This window comes from Hyperolius riggenbachi, chromosome 3 (genome assembly GCF_040937935.1).
Source record: "Hyperolius riggenbachi isolate aHypRig1 chromosome 3, aHypRig1.pri, whole genome shotgun sequence".
Taxonomy (NCBI): domain Eukaryota; kingdom Metazoa; phylum Chordata; class Amphibia; order Anura; family Hyperoliidae; genus Hyperolius; species Hyperolius riggenbachi.
Window position 1 is genome coordinate 495089347 of NC_090648.1, and position 22368 is coordinate 495111714.

Below are 22368 nucleotides of genomic sequence, written 5' to 3' on the forward strand. Positions count from 1 at the left end.
CCTCCGATAGGGCACTGTACCCGCTCCAGCTGTCCTCCGATAGGGCACTGTACCCGCTCCAGCTGTCCTCCGATAGGGCACTGTACCCGCTCCAGCTGTCCTCCGATAGGGCACTGTACCCGCTGACCTCAATAGGGCACTGTACCCGCTCCCGCTGACCTCAATAGGGCACTGTACCCGCTCCAGCTGTCCTCAATAGGGCACTGTACCCGCTCCAGCTGCCCTCCGATAGGGCACTGTACCCGCTCCAGCTGCCCTCCGATAGGGCACTGTACCCGCTCCAGCTGCCCTCCGATAGGGCACTGTACCCGCTCCAGCTGCCCTCCGATAGGGCACTGTACCCGCTCCAGCTGCCCTCCGATAGGGCTCTGTACCCGCTCCAGCTGCCCTCCGATAGGGCAACGTATCCGCTCCAGCTGCCCTCCGATAGGGCAATGTATCCGCTCCAGCTGCCCTCCGATAGGGCAATGTATCCGCTCCAGCTGTCCTCCGATAGGGCAATGTACCCGCTCCAGCTGTCCTCCGATAGGGCAATGTACCCGCTCCAGCTGTCCTCCGATAGGGCAATGTACCCGCTAGAGCTGTCCTCCGATAGGGCAATGTACCCGCTCCAGCTGTCCTCCGATAGGGCAATGTACCCGCTCCAGCTGTCCTCCGATAGGGCAATGTACCCGCTCCAGCTGTCCTCCGATAGGGCAATGTACCCGCTCCAGCTGTCCTCCGATAGGGCAATGTACCCGCTCCAGCTGTCCTCCGATAGGGCAATGTACCCGCTCCAGCTGTCCTCCGATAGGGCAATGTACCCGCTCCAGCTGTCCTCCGATAGGGCAATGTACCCGCTCCAGCTGTCCTCCGATAGGGCAATGTACCCGCTCCAGCTGTCCTCCGATAGGGCAATGTACCCGCTCCAGCTGTCCTCCGATAGGGCAATGTACCCGCTCAAGCTGTGCTCCGATAGGGCAATGTATCCGCTCCAGCTGCCCTCCGATAGGGCAATGTACCCGCTCCAGCTGTCCTCCGATAGGGCAATGTACCCGCTCCAGCTGTCCTCCGATAGGGCACTGTACCCGCTCCAGCTGTCTTCTCCCCAACACGCCCTCGCCCCAAGCTATTGAAAGGCTGAAATGGATGATTTCCTGCGGTCCAGGCAGTCTCTGGCCATTTTCAATGCTTGGTCTCACACATTATAATGCTGTAGTAATACAAAATGGTCACTAGATGGCATTATAGGGCTCTGCAGGAATACAGCGCAGCTCCTCTCTGGAAGGATGGCATTCCCAAAAGAGCTCAGCACATTTCTGGGAAGAGACCGACAGCAGCTGGGAGAGGAGAGTGAGATCATGGAATCTAATGACCTTTAATTATTAACACAATAGAACAGAAGTATCGATCAGCCTTTCCCCTCGGAAATCACAATGCGGGGGGATGTCAGCCACAGAAAAAGGGAGGGGTGAATCCCAGCAATCCAGGCAGCATAATACGGCTGCCCGTCCCAGGTGTGCCCCCCACCCCAGTCTGGCGATTCAGGTCTTAATGGATGCTGACTGCATGAGAGAGCGTTCCGTATACAAGCGTATGAAACGTCCACAAACTCCGACATTTCCCTCATTCCCGGGATAATCCATCAGATTGGCTTATCGACATTCAAATCTTTGCACAATTAGGGCCCTGAATACCTGAATAATTTGTTATACCTGCATCACACCCCCACACTTAGATCAAAAGGATCTAATAGCTTGGTCGTGACCAGAGTCCACCTCAAAACCTTTGGGGTACAGAGCCTTCTGTCATGCTGCCCCCACACTTTGGAACTCCTTGCCACACCCAATCAGGACATCTCCATCCCTGGAAGCACTTAATGAGAAACCGTGACCAAGAATTGAACTTCATCCCAATCAGTAGCTAATACCCCCTTTTACATGAGAAATCTATTCCTTTTCACAAACGGATCATCAGGGGGCTCTGTATGTTTGATATTGTGGTGAAACCCCTCCCACAGTGTGATGTCAGGACCATGGTCCTGGCAGTTTCCGGTCTGTGAACCTGTTTACAGCTGTTTTCAGCTGCCAAAAAAGCAAGTAGCAGCTACTTCCAGAGACCTTGCCTGCCAGCAGTAAAAATGTCACCATGTAATAAATGTCAGAATGTAAATAAGAGAGAGGAAAGCTTTTACAATGGGCAAACACTGACTAAATCATTTATACATAATTATTGTAAAAATGAAGCACTTTTTGTATTACATTATTTTCACTGCAGTTCCTCTAAGTCCGGAAAAGCCACCTGTTTAGTCTGGCATTTGTGAACAGCTATTTCCTCTGTAACACAGTCCAGCCTGCAACCCTGTATTGATCTGAGCCATATCTTTGCACTTTGTGTCCTATGGGAGAAAAGCACTTTACAAATGACTGCGCAAGTGCTGCCCGGGCCGGCTGCACGTCCATCACCGGGAGATTTCTGTGCCTGTGCAGAATGCTCCCGGCTGCCGGACAGGAGCTCACACGCGGCCGGACCGTGCCAACTGACGAAATTACCAGGCCGCCTAGCGGAGGATGCAGGCAGCCTGGGAAGATGGCGAGAGACTGGTCAAGCCTGAAGGGGGTTAGAGGAAGCCCCAGGTATGCATCATTTTTTAAAACATTTGCATCATCTCCGGTACCCTTTAAATATAAAAACTGTAGACTTTCTGGGCTCCATAGCAGCAATGGCACCCGGACACATGTATAACAAATATCACAGAATACTCAAAACACATGGAAATGTAAACCGATAACCGAGCACAAAAAAGAACATATGCTGGAAACCAATGTAAACTGCAACCACCACAACAGCCACGCACTGCACAAGTGAGGTCCCCATAGATAGCGCTCTCGCCTTGCAGCGCTGGGTCCCCGGTTCCTATCCCAGCCAGGGCACTATCTGCACAGAGTTTGCATGTTCTCCCTGTGTCTGCATGGGTTTCCTCCAGGCATTTTGGTTTCCTCCCACATCCCAAAAACCTACAGATAAGTTAAAGAGGAACTTCAGCCTAAACAAACATACTGTCATTAAGTTACATTAGTTATGTTAATTAAAATAGGTAATATAATCTCTTACCCACCCTGTTTTAAAAGAACAGGCAAATGTTTAATTTAATGAGGGCAGCCATCTTTTTGGTTGAAAGGGTGTGACAAGGAGCAGGAGACAGTTGCTAGGCAACGTGAACATACAAAATCCCATCATGCTTTGTACAGCATCAGGGAAAAAAAGCCCAGGCAGTTTTCTTTGATGGGTGGAGCTCAGCTAAAAATGCAGCTAAAAATGATGCTTTGGTAAAAAAAAAAAAAAAAAAAAAAAAAAATTCTGATGCTGTGAAACTGTTAAAGAAAAACCAAGCCTTTTCAGTTCTGCTCAGTAGATTTTTAGTCCGGAGGTTCACTTTAATTGGCTTTCCCCTAAATTGGCCCTAAACTACGATACATACACTACAGGATACATACATAGACATATGACTGTGGTAGGGATTAGATTATGAGCACCTCTGAGGGACAGTTAATGACAAAATTTCAAATATTTGTAATCACTAATTTCTCCGGCAGACAAGACCAATCTATCAGCAGATTAAACAGACATCTTCCCAGCCCTAAGGCTCATACACACATCAGACTATAGTCTTTGGAAAATGAAAGATCACAGACCAATCTTACCCCCTTCCATGTAGTATGAGAGCCATACTCTACACAGTCTATTCTATGGAGCTGAACACATCAGACAGAAATCTTTGCAAGATGCTGCACACACAGATGCTGTACAGACACAAAAGATCAGTATCTGCAAAAGATCCGTTCCTGCCAAAAATCCATTCCTGCAAATTGCAATGATAGTCTATGAGATCTGCAGATCATCATACACACATGATTTAACTGACATTCATCTGCAGATCAAGCAATCATCTGCAGATCTGAAAATCCATCCTGGTGGATCTGATCTGCAGATGAATGTCAGTTAAATCATGTGTGTATGAGGATCTGCAGATCTCATAGACTATCATTGCAATTTGCAGGAACGGATCTTTGGCAGGAACAGATCTTTTGCAGATACTGATCTTTTGTGTCTGTACAGCATCTGTGTGTGCAGCATCTTGCAAAGATTTCTATCTGATGGGGAGTTCAGCTCCATAGAATAGACTGTGTAGAGTATGGCTCTCATACTACATGGAAGGGGGTAAGATTGGTCTGTGATCTTTCATTTTCAAAAGACTATGGTCTGATGTGTGTATGTGGCCCTAGCCAGATATTGTCCTGTACTGCAGCGCTAGGAATGAGACTCTGAAGTCCTCCAGTTAGAATCTCTACTCACCTGGTTAGTGCAATTCTCTTCGGATCCTTCAGAATCAGAAATATCGGAATATTCTGAGGTTCCATTCCTGAGTTCCGATTTGACACTTTCAAAAAACACTGCGAGATGAAACAGAAAATACATGTAAGAAACAGAACCTGTGGATTAATTCCAACTATGTTCCAATATAACCCTGGTGTTACCTTTAACCACAAATATACAGGTTCCCATTTCGGGAACAATATCTCCACCACAATTGTCAGGGATCACTGGAGGTACTTTAATAAATCTGGCCCAAAGTTTAACATTCAGTATTGTTCAGAAGGAGGTCAGAAATGGTGATCATATGTACCCCTTTAGGAAAGAAAAATTTCATGGTGGGCTCCATTTCTACATTGTTATTTCTTTGGTCCTACACATATCAACGAGGTCCAGCATCCTACAAGCATCACAGAGGTCCCACAAGCTACACACATTATCAAGCTCTGCGCCCAACATACATCAGTGAGGTCCCACATCCTACACCACAGGTGTCCAACTCCAGGCCTGGAGGGCCAGATCTATGCCAGTGTTTAGGATGGAATGAGAACACACACACACACACACACCAGCAAGGTCCCACATCCTACAGGCATTGAGGTCCCGTGTCCTACAGACATCACACATGGTCCCACATTCTAAACACATCACAGAAGTCCGTGCCCTACAAATATCACAGAGATCCTGCATCCTCCACACATTACCAAGGTCCCACATCCTATACTCATCCCAGAGGTCCCTTATCCAACACAAATCACAGAGGTTCCACATCCGATAGACATCACTGAGGTCCAGGCCCTATAAACATCACCAAGGTCCCACATCCCACACACATCACAGGGATCCCTCAATCCTACACACATCACAGTGGTCCCAGATTCTACACACATCACCACATTGATTGATCAAGAAAAAAGCAGGTCCGGCACCAGTCTTAATGCTTCAATAGTGATTTAATCCAACAGGTACATCAAGGAAAAAGGGGTACAGAAGGCGGCCTGACAGCCGTTTCGCAGGTCTCCCTGCTTCGTCAGAGGCAGGGAGACCTGCGAAACGGCTGTCAGGTCGCCTTCTGTACCCCTTTTTCCTTGATGTACCTGTTGGATTAAATCACTATTGAAGCATTAAGACTGGTGCCGGACCTGCTTTTTTCTTGATCAATCAACGTGAATTCTCCTAGGTAGAGAGCACAGTCTGTTCAGCTTCCAACTGCTTAGCCAGTGTGCACGAGTGCCAGTCACTCTTGGCTTCCTTTTTTCCTACACATCACCACATCCTAGAGGCATCAGAGAGGTCCCGCATCCTACAGGCATCACCGTGATCCGGGCACTATAAAATATCAGAGGTCACGAGCACTACAGACATCACCGGGGTCCCACATCCTACAGACTCTAGTTTGGGCACAGACCGTCACTCTTTCAGGGAAGAGACTCAAAGGAGCCAAGGTATTAAAAAATGCAAATGACCAACTAAGAATAATTAATCAGGCTGAAATCTGAGCACACTGCAGACCTGGGTGATACTGAAGTAGCTCTTCAAAAACTGCATATGGAGAATTCACAACTTAAGGAGATCAGGAAAATAAAAATAAAAAATATTAGATCAGCCAAAAAAGGAGACGACAACAAAAAGGTACAGAGGTCCCCACAAGTCTTGTGCTGACCAAAAATAGCACTGTGCACAACACACAAGATGCAATAAAAACCCAACACACCAAACCCCAGACCAAGACCCATCCCCAAATGCTGCCAACTCTGCCTCACCCAACAACCCAAAGCCCAGCCACGCTCCTCCCCAAATGCTGCCAACACAAGCTCACCCAACACTCAAGAGCCCAGCCGCAACCGGCCCCCTCCAAAAATGTTGCCAATACAGCCTCACCCAAAACCCCAGAGCCCAGCCAGCCATACAACTCCCCAAATGTTGCCAACACTATCTCTCCCAAACACCCCAGCCACAGCCAGCTAGACCCCTTCCTAAATGCTGCCAACACAGCCTCACCCATCACCCCAGAGCCCAAGCTTAAACAACAAGCAAACATCTCATCACCGAGGTCTGGCACCCTACAAGACACATCCTTGTGTACTGTGTCCTACAGACATCACTAAGGTCCCACGTCCTATACACATCCCTGAGGTCCAGCGTCTTACAGACATCAGAGGACCAGAGATTGATTTAGTAGGTCCAATAATTCCCTTCTATTGGGGAATGAATAAGGACAATATAATCCATTTGAAACACTGCTATACCAGTTTAAACTATTTTTTTTCGTGGGGGATAAATTACATAAAATGTGAATTACACAAACGTGCAGAACTCAGTAAGACAGTTTCTGCTCACAAAGAAAAAACACAGATGAACAAATTGGCTGCAGAATGTGGTAGAGACATGATGTTCTCTATAAAGTACATTGGAAAAAGTAAATACAGTAGAGCCCGGTTATGTTGAACTCAACGAAGCAGCAGTCTTAACCAACCAGCACAAATCACCGGCAGAACTCACAGTGGTGAAGGGCACATTTTTAGGCTGTTTGTGGGCTCTGCTGTGCTTATTAAAGACGGTTCCACAGCTTACCCAAGTTTATTATACTTTCAGTTACTGTAATTTAACATTTAATACATTGTTTATGGTATGTACAGTGGAGGAAATAATTATTTGACCCCTCACTGATTTTGTAAGTTTGTCCAATGACAAAGAAATGAAGTCTCAGAACAGTATCATTTCAATGGTAGGTTTATTTTAACAGTGGCAGATAGCACATCAAAAGGAAAATCGAAAAAATAACCCTAAATAAAAGATAGCAACTGATTTGCATTTCATTGAGTGAAATAAGTTTTTGAACCCTCTAACAATAAAAGACTTAATACTTAGTGGAAAAACCCTTGTTTGCAAGCACAGAGGTCAAACGTTTCTTGTAATTGATGACCAAGTTTGCACACATTTTAGAAGGAATGTTGGTCCAATCCTCTTTGCAGATCATCTCTAAATCCCTAAGGTTTTGAGGCTGTCTCAACTGTGCAACTCTGACCTTGAGCTCCCTCCATAGGTTTTCTATTGGATTAAGGTCCGGAGACTGACTAGGCCACTCCATGACCTTAATGTGCTTCTTCTTGAGCCACTCCTTTGTTGCCTTTGCTGTATGTTTTGGGTCATTGTCGTGCTGGAACACCCATCCACGACCCATTTTCAGTTTCATGGCAGAGGGAAGGAGGTTGTCGTTCAGGATTTCACGATACATGGCTCCGTCCATTTTCCCGTTAATGCGATTAAGTTGTCCTGTGCCCTTAGCAGAAAAACACCCCCAAAGCAAAATGTTTCCACCCCCATGCTTGACAGTGGGGACGGTGTTTTGGGGGTCATAGGCAGCATTTTTCTTCCTCCAAACACAGCGAGTTGAGTTAATGCCAAAGAGCTCTATTTTGGTCTCATCAGACCACAGCACCTTCTCCCAGTCACTCACAGAATCATTCAGGTGTTCATTGGCAAACTTCAGACGGGCCTGCACATGTGCCTTCTTGAGCAGGGGGACCTTGCGAGCCCTGCAGGATTTTAATCCATTGCGGTGTAATGTGTTTCCAATGGTTTTCTTGGTGACTGTGGTCCCTGCTAATTTGAGGTCATTCACTAACTCCTCCCGTGTAGTTCTAGGATGCTTTTTCACCTTTCTCAGAACCATTGACACCCCACGAGGTGAGATCTTGCGTGGAGCCCCAGAGCGTGGTCGATTGATGGTCATTTTGTGCTCCTTCCATTTTTGAACAATCGCACCAACAGTTGTCACCTTCTCTCCCAGCTTCTTGCTAATGGTTTTGTAGCCCATTCCAGCCTTGTGCAAGTCTACAATTTTGTCTCTGACATCCTTGGACAGCTCTTTGGTCTTTCCCATGTTGGAGAGTTTGGAGTCTGCTTGATTGATTCTGTGGACAGGTGTCTTTTATACAGGTGACTAGTTAAGACAGGTGTCCTTAATGAGGGTGACTAATTGAGTATAAGTGTCTAAGCACTCTGTGGGAGCCAGAACTCTTAATGGTTGGTAGGGGTTCAAAAACTTATTTCACTCAATGAAATGCAAATCAGTTGCTATCTTTTATTTAAGGTTATTTTTTCGATTTTCCTTTTGATGTGCTATCTGCCACTGTTAAAATAAACCTACCATTGAAATGATACTGTTCTGAGACTTCATTTCTTTGTCATTGGACAAACTTACAAAATCAGTGAGGGGTCAAATAATTATTTCCTCCACTGTATATATAGAGTGGGGTATAGCACTGTATTAGCTACCAAAAAGAACCTTATCCAACATCAACAGATCTCCATTTGTGCCAGATAAGCGAGACTCTACTGTATAAAGTACTCAATGTAGGCAGTAAAGAGCAAACCTTGATCACACCCACAGTGCAAAGAAAGGTCCTTTGGACCCGGCATACAGGCTGGTGAGTGGTCCTATCCACCACACCCTCTCAGTGAGGAATTCACTGGACACGGCATACAGGGAGTAGGTGATCCTATCAACCACCACACCATCTGAGTGAGGAACCCAACACTAGAGTTGGCATACAGGGGGGAGAGTGATCCTATCCATCACCACACCCCAAGTGAGGAACTCACCGCACACTGGCCCCAGCACACAGGGAGGAGGCGGATCCTATTCACCACCACACCCTCTAAGTGAGGTACAGGACACTGAGCCCGTCATACAGGGAGGAGGCTGATCCTATTAAGGAACTCACCAGACTATGGACTCAAGTTACTGGTCAAGAAGGAATAAAGCCAAATGAATAGCACAACCATCTCCTCCTTTTGGACGTCTGCTTACTCATCAGGTTTCACGGCGTGATCCATAAAGTTGAAAATGGAGGAAAAAGAAAAAACCTCCTCAAGGTGGGTAACGTTTTATGGAATAGAAACACACACACACACACGTGAAAACACACACCGGATTTACACAAGTCTGCCAGTCCATGAAAGCCCTGAGGTTCTCTGCAGACTTTGCCCGTTCATCTTCACAGCCAGGCCACCCTTCTCAGCACGTGTATGAATGTACAACGAATGATATGATTTACACCAGGATTAGATACGGGCTCGAAACACTGAGAACACAAAGAAATGAAACCAACATAACCAGCTGGCCTGACGTCTTTTCTGGTTGTATGTGAAGTGGTTTGCTTCTACCTAGCTTTCTACCCAGATTTAAAGTGCACCTGAGATGGGGCAGGAGAGAAAATGTATACATACCTGGGGCTTCCTCCACCCCCTTCAGCCTGATCGCTCCCGCAACGTCCTCTGCCGTCTCCCCATCCATCGCACTAGTACTATGCAGATACAGAATGCTCCCAGCAATGGGAGCGTGATAGGGGCATGCGCACAGCCAAGCTGCACATGCGCAGTTGTCCTCAGACCAGTGGACTTACCAGGGCTTATGGAGGATGAAAGGGGAGGTGGCGGAGGACATCAATTGAGCCATCAGGCCGGAGGGGGCTGGAGGAAGCCCCGGATATGTATAAATTCTCTCTCCTGCCCCATCTCAGGTTCACTTTAAGTCATAGTGGAGTAAATAATGGTGTCATCTGCTAATGCAGGTGGATCAGATCATCGTTTGGTGCTTAACTTACTGTTTAGTGGTTTCTGGACTTCTTGCCCCTCCCCCTCGGAGCACAGCATCTCTGCTTTGATATCCTTGGCTTTTCTCGATCTGGCCCGGTCATCTTCATCCTCGCTGTCCGCGGTGTACAGACTCCTGTCAGTGAAGCGCTGCCTCTCATCCCTGCGTGGAGAACAAACATGCATTCAGGAAACAGGAAGTGGCTGACGCTGAGGTACACCTGAAATCATGATACAAAACCCGGAGGCTTCTCCAGATGTCGGAAGGAGAGCTATTCTATCAGATACGGAGCGCTGCGAGATCGGTATCATCACTGTCACCTTGCTGGGGAGGTAAAGATTATATAGATAACCATTCACACAGTTTGACTATTATCAGTTTCTAGTGAGCAACCGGACTTGATGGTACCCATATACTGAGGAGGGAGCGGTTATTTCCCAGATATGGATGTTGGCAGAGAGGAATCCACATACCATATATCATGGCTGCAGCTCTTTCCCAGCCTCACAGCACATCCCAAGCTCCTCCCTGGCCTCACAGCTTCAACCTTACAGCTCCTCCCTCAGAGCACCTTCCCAGCCTCCCAGCTCCTCCCAGCTCTGACCTTGCAAGCTCCTCCCCAACCTCACAGCTTCTCTCTAAGCTCCTCCCTGTCCTCACAGCTCTTCCCCAGCCACACAGCTCCTCCCTAGCCAAAGAACTCCTACCTGGCCTGACAGCTTCTCACCAGGCTCATAGCTGTAGCTCCTCCCCAATCTCCCACTCTAAAGCCATTTTCCAGTAGACATTAAAACATTTAGTTAAACCTAAAATCCTTTATTACACTGGACCGCTCATCCTACTGTCTCCAAATACAGAATATTTCATTTATTGCAAATGCCACCTCCCACACGGCAGACTGACTCTCAGAGGAGAATACTGAACACACCTCTCCCTCCTCCTAGCAGAGTAAGCCAGAGGGTCAGCCATGCACACTCAGGTTTCACAAATATGCCTGGAGACAAGCAAGTAGTGCTACACCTGCTCATCAGCTGTCTGGTTACCTTATTATCCTTCCGTTGGAAAGAAGCAGGCGGATATCGTTGTCCATCGGATTCCGATCGGGGTTGGTGGAGGACGGCGGTAGCGGTTTATTGAATTTCACGTTGACTTTACTCAAATCCTGATAAAATAGGAAAAAAACATGAACCTTAATGAAAACTGAACCAGTCACTAAATGAAATTCTAAAATAAGAATTCTCATAACCTCTTTAGTGCAGCCTCATATCTGAAATGGCCACCAGTAAAATCTGTACTGCAAGCCACAAATTAATTGTACAGTAGAAAGAAAAAGTATGTGAACCCTTTTTAATGATCTGGATTTCTGCACAAATTGGTCATAAAATGTGATCTGATCATCTAAGTCACAATAGACTATCACAGTCTGCTTAAACGAATGCCACACAATTAAAATGTTTACATGTTGTAATTAACTACCTGCGGAACGCCGCAGTATAAAAGGTCCGTACACATGCCGGACTGGAGGAAACGACGGGTCCGTCGTGACCTCCCGCTGGGTGGGCGTTCCAACGACAGTCCGGCGTGTGTACGCACTGTCGGCGGACTGATACAGCCGTATCAGTCCGACGACAGTGCGTACACACGCCGGACTGTCGTTGGAACGCCCACCCAGCGGGAGGTCACGACGGACCGCGTGTGTACGGACCTTTATACTGCGGCGGGCAGGTGGCGCTGCGGTTCTGACCGGACGTAAACTCTACGTCCCATTCACCGCGTGGCCCCGCCCGTCCCCGCCGCTCGGTCTCTGCAGAAATGTGCTGCCCTGCCGCCTCTATGACGGCAGAGCATTGTGAGCCGGGCAGGAGACATGCCCATTGGATTACATGGGAGTGACAGGGTCAGGAGCCAATGAAAACTGCTTCTGACCGGCGCACAGCGCTCTGCCATCATACCAACGGCAGAGAGCAGCCTGCGGCGGGGACAGCTCGGCGTGACCGTCGGGAGCGGCGGATTGTCGCGTCGATTCGTCGGGAAGCGGCGGTTTACTGGATCAGCACCCTCTGGTCCTTAAGGGGGCAGAGGGTGCTGGTCCCGAAGTTATTTAACACACCATGTGAACGTTCACAGTGCAGGTGGAAAAAGTATGTGAACCCTTGGCTTTAATAACTGGTTGAACCTCCTTTGGCAGCTATAACTTCAACCAAACGTTTCCTGTAGTTGCAGATCAGATGATCTGGACGGTCAGGAGTAATTTTTGACCATTCCTCTTTACAGAACGGTTTCAGTTCAGCAATATTCTTGGGATGTCTGGTGTAAATCGCTTTCTTGAGATCATGCAACAGCTTCTCAATCGGGCTGAGGTCAGGACAGGGCCTCTCCGGAAGGTGCATTTTATTCTGTTAAATTACTTCTATGCTTTGGGTCGTTGCCCTGTCGCAACACCGATCTTCTGCTGAGCTTCAGCTGGTGGACAGATGGCCCTAGGTTCTCCTGCAAAATGCCTTGAAACTTTGGAATTAATTTTTCCTTTGATGATAGCAATCAGTCCAGGTCCTGAAGCAGCCCCAAACCATGATGCTCCCACCACTATACTTCACAGTTGGGAGGAGGTTTTGATGTCAGGCCTGGTGCACACCAAAAACCGCTAGCAGATCCGCAAAAGCGTTTCAGTTAGCATTTTGCGGTTTTGGGAAGAGTTTTTGGTGTAGTAGATTTCATATATTGTTACAGTAAAGCTGTTACTGAACAGCTACTGTAACAAAAACGCCTGGAAAACCGCTCTGATGTAGCATTTTTCAGAGCGGTTTGCGTTTTTCCTCTACTTAACATTGAGGCAGAAACGCCTCCGCAATCCAAAATCTGCAGCAGCCCGGGAGTATGCGTTTCTGCAAAACATCTCCTGCTCTGGTGAGCACCAGCCCATTGAAATACATTACCCAAGCGGATCCCCACCCGCAAGCGGATCTGAAAACGTGACCGAACAGCTCTGGTGTGCACTAGGCCTCAGTGTGCCGTGCCTCTTTTTCTCCACACAGTGTTGTGTTTTACTTACAATCAACTCAACTTTGGTTTCATCTGTCCATAGAATATTTTGCCAGTACTGCGGTGGAACATCCACGGTGCTCTTTTTCAGAGTGTAAACGTGCAGCAATGTTTCTTTTGGACAGCAGTGGCTTCCTCTGTGGTATCCTCCCATGAACACCATACTTGTTTAGCGTTTTACATATCGTAGATTCGCTAAAAGGGGTCTTAACATATGCCAGAGACTTTTATAAGTCTTCAGCTGACACTCTAGGATTCTTCTTCACCTCATTGAGCATTCTGTGGTGTGCTCCTGCAGTCATCTTTACAGGACGGTCAGTTATAGGGAAAGTAGCAGCAGTGCTGAACTTTCTCCATGTATAAACAATTTATCTTACCGTGGACTGATGAACTGCAAGGCTTTTGGAGATACTTTTATAACCCTTTCCAGCTTTATGCAAGTCAACAATTCTTAATTGTAGGTCTTCTAAGAGCTCTTTTGTGCGAGGCATCATTCACATCAAGCAATGCTTCATGGGAAAAGAAAACCCAAAACTGGTGTGTGTTTTTATAGGGCAGGGCAGCTGTAACCAACATCTCCAATCTTATCTCATTGATTGGACTCCAGCCAGCTGACACCTCACTCCAAACTCTTGGAGAGGTCATTAGTCTAGGGGTTCACACAAGTTTTCCACTTGCACTGTGAATGTTTAGGTTTATGGTGTGTTCAATAAAAACATGGAAACATTATTTGTGTGGTATTAGTTTACGCAGACTGTGATTGTCTATTGTTGCTACCGTGTGCACGTACTGATAATGCGGATCACTGCTACTGCCAGTATGTACAGTATAAGCGGTTACTCTAACTGTAGTGAAACTGCATTCAGTGTACAGTGGTGTGAAAACCTATTTGCCCCCTTCCTGATTTCGTATTCTTTTGCATGTTTGTCACACTTAAATGTTTCTGCTCATCAAAAACCGTTAACTATTAGTCAAAGATAACATAATTGAACACAAAATGCAGTTTTAAATGATGGTTTTTATTATTTAGTGAGAAAAAAAAACTCCAAACCTACATGGCCCTGTGTGAAAAAGAAATTGCCCCCTGAGCCTAATAACTGGTTGGGCCACCCTTAGGAGCAATAACTGCAATCAAGCGTTTGCGATAACTTGCAACAAGTCTTTTACAGCGCTCTGGAGGAATTTTGGCCCACTCATCTTTGCAGAATTGTTCTAATTCAGCTTTATTTGAGGGTTTTCTAGCATGAACCGCCTTTTTAAGGTCATGCCACAACATCTCAATAGGATTCAGGTCAGGACTTTGACTAGGCCTCTCCAAAGTCTTCATTTTGTTTTTCTTCAGCCATTCAGAGGTGGATTTGCTGGTGTGTTTTGGGTCATTGTCCTGCTGCAGCACCAAAGATCACTTCAGCTTGAGTTGACGAACAGATGGCCGGACATTCTCCTTCAGGATTTTTTGATAGACAGTAGAATTCATGGTTCCATCTATCACAGCAAGCCTTCCAGGTCCTGAAGCAGCAAAACAACCCCAGACCATCACACTACCACCACCATATTTTACTATGATGTTCTTTTGCTGAAATGTTGTGTTACTTCAACGACAGATTTAACAGGACACGCACCTTCCAAAAAGTTCAACTTTTGTCTCGGCGGTCCACAAGGTATTTTCCCACAAGTCTTGGCAATCATTGAGATGTTTTTTTAGCAAAATTGAGACAAGCCTTAATGTTCTTTTTGCTTAAAAGTAGTTTGCGCCTTGGATATCTGCCATGCAGGCCGTTTTTGCCCAGTCTCTTTCTTATGGTGGAGTTGTGAACACTGACCTTAATTGAGGCAAGTGAGGACCGCAGTTCTTTAGATGTTGTCCTGGGGTCTTTTGTGGCCTCTCGGATGAGTTTTCTCTGCGCTCTTGGGGTAATTTTGGTCGGCCAGCCACTCCTGGGAAGGTTCATCACTGTTCCATGTTTTTGCCATTTGTGGATAATGGCTCTCACTGTGGTTCGCTGGTGTCCCAAAGCTTTAGAAATAGCTTTATAACCTTTACCAGACTGATAGATCTCAATTACAGTGCTTTTGTTCTCATTTGTTCCTGAATTTCTTTGGATCTTGGCATGATGTCTAGCTTTTGAGGTGCTTTTGGTCTACTTCTCTGTGTCAGATAGCTCCTATTTAAGTGATTTCTTGATTGAAACAGGTGTGGCAGTAATCAGGCCTGGGGGTGACTACAGAAATTGAACCACAGTTAAGTTATTTTTTAACAAGGGGGGCAATCACTTTTTCACACAGGGCCATGTAGGTTTTGAGTTTTTTTCCTCAATAAATAATAAAACCCATCATTTAAAACTGCATTTTGTGTTCAATTATGTTATCTTTGACTAATAGTTAAACGGTTTTTGATGAGCAGAAACATTTAAGTGTGACAAACATGCAAAAGAATAAGAAATCAGGAAGGGGGCAAATAGTTTTTCACACCACTTTATGTTGAATTCTGCTACCTCCAGTGTGTACAGTAAAAGCTGTTACACTGCACCTGTACTGACAGCAAACTAGCTGCAGTGTGCAGATTCTCTGCTATCTCCAGTATGTACAGTGTAAGCTAGTACTCTGTGCCTGTACTGATAGCAAACTAGCTGCAGTGTGTGCTGAGCTCTGCTACCTCCAGTAGTGATGCTCAAATCCGAACTTTGGGTGAATCCAGATAGGTGCTATCCGGATATCACCCAGTAACCTGTGCGGGCTAGGTGGGGGTGTCAATCTTACCTGACTTCTTCGACCGTCCCTCGGTGCCTTCCACGATGCACTCCACGTGCGTTACATGACTACAAATACTTCCTCCTTCAACCCGGAAGGAGGAAGTGTTTGTGATCACATGATCGCCGCTTGGACCGCATCGTGGGAGGCGCCGAGGGACGGACCGAAGAAGATGTCAGACAGGTAAGCTTGACCACCCGCCAAGGTAACTGGGTGAAATCCGGATAGAACTATCTGGATTCACCCAAAGTTCGGATTTGAGCATCACTGACCTCCAGTATAAGCGGGTTACTCTGTGCATGTACTGATAGTAAACTGGCTGCAGCATGTGCTGATCTTTGCTACCTCCAGTATGTACAGTATAAGCGGTTACTCTGTGCCTGTACTGATCGTAAACTAGATGCAGGGTGTACTGATCTCTACTACCTAGAGTATTTATAGTATAAGCAGTTACTCTGTGCCTGTACTGATAGTAAACTGGCTGTAGTGTGTGCTGATTAGGTGTAATTGGAAGAAGTGTTCTATTATGAATAGCCTTCCATATAGCAGCAGTAAGGAGAATGGACTGACCTCTTCCCAGGGAGACATTTCCAGCCTCCTCAGCACCTCTCTGGTGTGATGCTCCAGTACGTCGAGGTTAGAGGGGGTTTTAGTTGCATGGTCTCGTAGCCGCCGTACTTTCCGCTGGGAGTGATGGGAGGATTTCTCGTGGGGGGATAGGGAGAGCGGGCACAGACTGTGGATTCCCTGAGATTTGACTGGCTTGCTCCCCTCCTCCTGCCGGGCAATAAAGAGAACACAATATAAGCGATATATATATGAAAAAAAAAAAGCTACAGTCAAGTCTCGTATGGGTGGAGCTACAACTTTTCAGAAATAAAGTCAGGTGTGTGAAAGACTGAAGAGTGATGATGAAGATTGAGTGTTTCGGACCTCATAACGTAACCTCCAATGCTGCACTTGCAGTGGGAGGAGCTCATACCTTAGCTGAGAAGTCACACACACACTGCTGCGTCTCTGCCCCACCCACTTCCTGTGTTTCATGAGCTTTGCCTCTCCCACTTCCTATTCTACTTGAGCTCTGCTCCACCCAGTTCCTGTACTGCAAGAGATTTGCCCTTCCCACTTCCTGTACTGCATGAGCTCTGCCTCTCCAACATCTGCACTGCATGAGCTCTGCTACATGTCATTTCCTGCCTGTGGCTGGAACTCAAACAGCTCTAGTGATGGTCATGTCTAGGAGAACTTATGGAGAAGCATGTGATCAGTTTGGTCAGGTGACAGATATGCAAGTCTCCGATTTGCTAGTCATGATCATGCTAAATCAGGATGTGATCCCAGCAAATCAGAGCTTTACAAATCTATCAGCTGATCAAACAAATCACATGCTTCTTCATGAGGTCTTCTAGACATGACCAACACCATTGGTATCTGCCCCACAAGCATCCTTTACTACAGGATCTGCACCCCTCACCCTCTGAAGAAGGCTCAGGCGGCAGACGTGTAACCTGCGGGAACCTGTGCTCCAGCGCTTCTTCTCTGCACACCCAATCGTTATATTATCACTAATAACCTTCAATGGTAAACTTCCACCATGTCTCAAGACAGTGAGACAAACTGCTGTCTAAATAGATTCTGTAAGGTAAAAGTTATTTTAGAAAAACCTAGCCCAAAGCAATAATATATTCTCTCTATAGGGTAACATTTATTCAGAAGATACATTTTATATCAGTGTTTACTCCAAGAACAGGAATTTATTAGCCATACAATGATTTTAAAGTATTTGCCCAAGTAAAAAGAGTGCATTACACAATTATTATAGAAAAAGGTTATGAAGAACAAAATGAGCAGATATAGTCAACAGTAAAAGGATTAAAAGAAGAAGATACTTAAGTTTGAAGCAGTTGGATTTCAGTCATTGTCGAGTTACAGCCTTTAAGCAATTAGGAAGCCAGCATAATGATATCCCCAATGGGGCTTCTTGATGTTTCTTGTAGATGGAATTTGAAAGACGAATATCAGTCCCTCAAGGCTTCCTTCTAAGCAACGGCTTCCAGAGGGCGGTTTTGAGGCTCTGCCCCTGCTGGGGTGAAGAGGAAACCCCATGCAATTGGAGGGAAATGGCACAGCTATAATTTATCAGGTCTTTTCCTCCTCTGCCTTTTACCCAGTGATATGATATGAGACTCAAAATGGGATAATTGTCTGTTTTCAATGACACCATATTTGATTAGTCTACTGCACTCTGTCGAGAACTTTAAGAACTCTGGATCTTGATATATTATCAATTAAAAAATATGTACGCATGTGTTTTTCTCCCGGTATTTAACCGTTGTAATTTCCTGTTGCGACGCTTCTTTCACTTAAATGATGACCATAATATGAATTTCTATAATTCATGAACCTTGTGGTCAGCCCTGAGTACAGCTAATCAGTCCCCACTGTCAGGACTCCACCGCAAGTAGATTGACAACAATCAGATTGTTAAACAAGGAAAAAACGTAGAAGAAAGTTCCATAGAGTGTAGCCGAGAGATCGTTTAAGGATACAGATGAAGGACATTGAACGAATTGATCCAATTTGATCCGTCATATCGGTCTTTCAAAATGTATGAGCATCGTTGTACATCGGCCATCTGTAACCATCATTTGCCGCTTTAAAAAAAAAAGTTAGTTAAAAGATCGTTAAATGATGTCGGTTGGAACTATCTGTCATTTTGACAGATGAAAACTTGCCACGTGTGTGGACCTTTCATCTGCCTTGGCAGAGACTCCCTGCCGAGATTCTTCCATTCATGTGTACTTTTACTATACACAGCCTTTTATTTTCATACATGTATGAAATGGAGGTGTGAACTCTCTCCAGAGAGCAGACTCCAAACGCTGGACATCTAACTGAAGAAGAAAAATGTTTTTCATCTCAAATCTGGATTAAAATATTTAAATCGGTGTGTGATTCATGCAATGTCGACGTTTCAGTCGTAAAAGCGGAAACCTGAGCTCTGAAGCTCAGGAGCTCTGCCCCTCTCTCTCTGTAGAGCGGAGGCTGCAGACCTGTAACCTTTGGGGACCTGTGCTCCAGAGCTTTTCTCTGATCCACCCCTCTCTCCAGGACAGAGGCTGCAGACCTGTAACCTACTGGGACCTGTGCTCTGGAGATTCTTAGTCTTATTTTCATACATGAGTGAAAAGGAGGTGTCAATTCTCCCAAGAGAACAGACTTTTACCGCTGGACATCTGACTGAAGAAGAAAATGTTTTTTATTTTGAATCTGGACTAAAATAATTGTCTGTGTGCAATTCATGCAGGTATCGACGCTTCAGTCGTGAAAGCGGAAACCAGAGCTCTGAAGCTTCTCTCTGATCCATCTCTTTCTTTCTCTCCAGGGCTGAGGCTGCAGATCTGTAACCTATGAGGAACCTATGCTCTGGAGCCTTCTCTGATTTGACCCTCTCTCTGTAGGACTGAGGCTGCAGATCTGTAGCATGCTGGGACCTGTGCTCCGGAGAGTCTCCCTAATCCCGTTCTCTCTCTCCAGGGCTGAGACCGCACCTGTGGGACCTGTTCCCCAGAGCTTCTCTCTGAGCCTTTTATTTTCTGACATGTGTGAAATAAAGGTGTGAACTCTCCCAAGAGAATGGACTCCAACCTCTGGACATCTGACTAAAGAAGAAAAATGTTTTTCATCTCAAATCTGGATTTAAATATTTGTCGGTGTGCGATTCATGCAGGTGTTGACGTTTCAGTCATGAAAGCGGAAACCTGTGCACTGGAGCTTCTCTCTGACCTGCCCCTCTCTCTCCGTAGGGCGGAGGCTGCAGATCTGTAAACTGTGGGGACCTGTGCTCCAGAGCTTCTATCTGTTCTGCTCCCACTCTCTCTCCAGGACTGAGGCTGCACACCTGTGACCTGTGGGGACCTGTGCTCTGGAGCTTCTGTATTAGTCTTATTTTCATACGTGTGAAATGGAGGTGTGAACTCTCCCAAGAGAACGGACTTCAACCGCAGAAGAAAATATTTTTCATCTTGAATCTGGATTAAAGTAATGATCTGTGTGACATTCATGCAAATGTCGACGCTTCAGTCGTGAAAGCGGAAACCTGTGATCTGAAGCTTCTCTCTGATCCGCCCCTCTCTCTCCAGGACTGAGGCTGCAGACCTGTAACCTGCGAGGACCTGTGCTCCAGAGCTTCTCTCTAATCTGCTCCTCCTCTCTCTCTAGGGCGGAGACTGCAGATCTGTAACCTGTGGGGACCTGTTCCCCAGAGCTTCTCTTTGATCCGCCCCTCCCTCTCTCCAGGACGGAGGCTGCAGATTTGCAAAATGTGGGGACCTGTGCTCCAGAGCTTCTCTCTGAGCCTTTTATTCTCGGACATGTGTGAAATGAAGGTGTGAACTCTCAAGAGAACGGACTTCAAGCTCTGGACATCTGACTGAAGAAAAAAGGTTTTTCATCTTGAATCTGGGTTAAAATAATGGTCTGTTTGAGATTCATGCAAATGTCCACGCTCCAGTCGAGAAAGCGGAAACCTGAACTCTGAAGCTTCTCTCTGATCCGCCCCCCTCTCACTCCAGGGCTGAGGCTACAGATCTGTAACCTGTGGAGACCTGTTCCCTAGAGCTACTCTCTGATCTGCCCTCTCTCTCTCTCTCCAAGACGGAGGCTACAGATCTGTAACCTGTGAGGACCTGTGTTCTGGAGCTTCTCTCTGATCCACCCCCCCTCTTTCACTGTACGACGGAGACTTTTTTTTTTTTTTTAAAGGTTGTTAAAAGATCGTTACATGATGTTGGTTGGAACAATCCATCTGTCATTTTGACAGATGAAAACTGGGCATGGGTGTGGACATTTCATCTGCCTTGGCAAAGAATCCCTGCTAAGAGTCTTCCATTCATGTGTACTTTTACTATACAGAGCCTTTTATTTTCATGTAAGTGTGGTATTGGAGGTGTGAACTCTCTCAAGAGATCCGACTCCAACCTCTGGACATCTGACTGAAGAAAAATGTTTAACATCATGAATCTGGATTAAAATAATGGTCGGTGTGCAATTCATGCAGGGGACAATGCTTCTGTTGTGACCTGTGCTCTGGAGCTTCTTTTTGATCAGTGTCTCTCTCGCTCTCTCTCTCTCTCTCTCCCGGGCGGAGGCTGCAGATCTGTAACATGTGGGGTACCTGTGCTCCAGAGCTTCTCTCTGATCCGCCCCACTCTCATTGTAGGGTAGAGGCTGCAGATCTGTAACCTGCGGGGACCTGTGCTCCAGAGCTTCTCTCTGATCCACCCTCCGCTCTCTCTCTCCAGGGCGGAGGCTGCAGACCAGTAATCTTTGGGGACCTGTGCTCAAGAGCTTCTCTCTGATTTACCCCCTCTCTTCTAGGGCAGAGGCTACAGATCTGTAACACTTAGGGCCTGTGCTCGGGAGCTTCTCTCCGAACCACCCCTCTCTCTCTCTCTCTCTCTCTCCAGGGCAGAGGCTGCAGACCAGTAACCTGCTAGGACCTGTGTTCTGGAAGCTTCTCTTGGATCCTTCCCTCTTTCTGTAGGGTGGATTCTGCAGACCTGTAACCCACAGGGACTTGTGCTTCAATCTCTCTCTCTAATCCGCCTCTCTACCCCTCTGTAGAGCTGAAGCTGCAGACCTGTAATCCGTTGGGACTTGTGCTCCAGAGCTTCTCTGTTCCACCTCTCTCTCTCTTTAGGGCTGAGGCTGCAGATCCTTAAATGGTAAATATCCCCCATGCTTGCAGACAGTGAGAGGCGGGAAGCAAATGTCCAACTAGATACTGTAAGGGAAAAGTTATTTTAGAACAACCTAGCTCAAATCAAAAAATAGATTTGCTCTATAGGACAACGTCTCTTCAGAAGGCAAGTTCGATATCTGTGTAAACGCCAAAAACAGGTATATTAGCCATACATTTATTTACACACGTAAAAGAGTGCATTACAGGGTTATAATAGAAGAATATTACGAACAACAAAAGGAACAGATGAAGCCAGCAGTAAAATAAAAGGATTAAAAGAAGATACTTAAGGAACTGTAGTGAAAAGGACAATTAAAATTGCTTATTTTTTTACAATATTAATTTATCGATTAGTCATTGTGTGCCCATTGTAAAAACATCTCCTCACCCCAAACTATATTCTGAAAATTATCACTGGTGGTGACAGCTTTAGTCCAGTCAGGTGATCTGTACGTAATGTTTGTTACCGAGAGTTTTATGCACAGGAGGAGATACTGCTTGCATGGCAGTTGGCAAAAGCCATAATTTCCCACAATGCAACAAGGTTCACAGACAGCAAACTGTCGGGACCATGATCCTGACATCACACAGTGGGAGGGGTTTCACCAAAATGGCTATCATTCATAACGCATGCAGAAAACAGCTGACTTTACAGAGCACTTCGCAAAATGTCAATTCATAAAAGCGGTTACTGCATGAAAAGCTGAAATTCCTGAGCAGCTAGGTAAAATTACCTTCTTGTGCAGTAATTACCTCAACAGATGTCAGTAAATGTCAATTCATAAAAATTAGAGCAGGCGGTAATGGCATGAAGAATACTGCCTGCTTTGAAGAGGTGATAAGAGAGATAAGAGCAAAAGGTAATGGAGACTCACAA

General features: G+C 46.1%; 1 protein-coding gene across 1 annotated transcript in view; it reads right to left on the reverse strand.

Moving 5' to 3' along the window:
- The window catches only part of KDM7A (lysine demethylase 7A), a 112925-nt gene that overhangs the window by 16650 nt on the left and 73907 nt on the right, over positions 1-22368 (reverse strand). The window contains exons 12-15 of the mRNA XM_068278258.1: positions 16319-16525; positions 10999-11117; positions 9966-10117; positions 4336-4433 (exon numbers count right to left, since the gene is read on the reverse strand). Of these exons, the coding sequence (XP_068134359.1) occupies positions 4336-4433; positions 9966-10117; positions 10999-11117; positions 16319-16525 (576 nt within the window). The remainder of the gene's footprint in view (positions 1-4335; positions 4434-9965; positions 10118-10998; positions 11118-16318; positions 16526-22368) is intronic.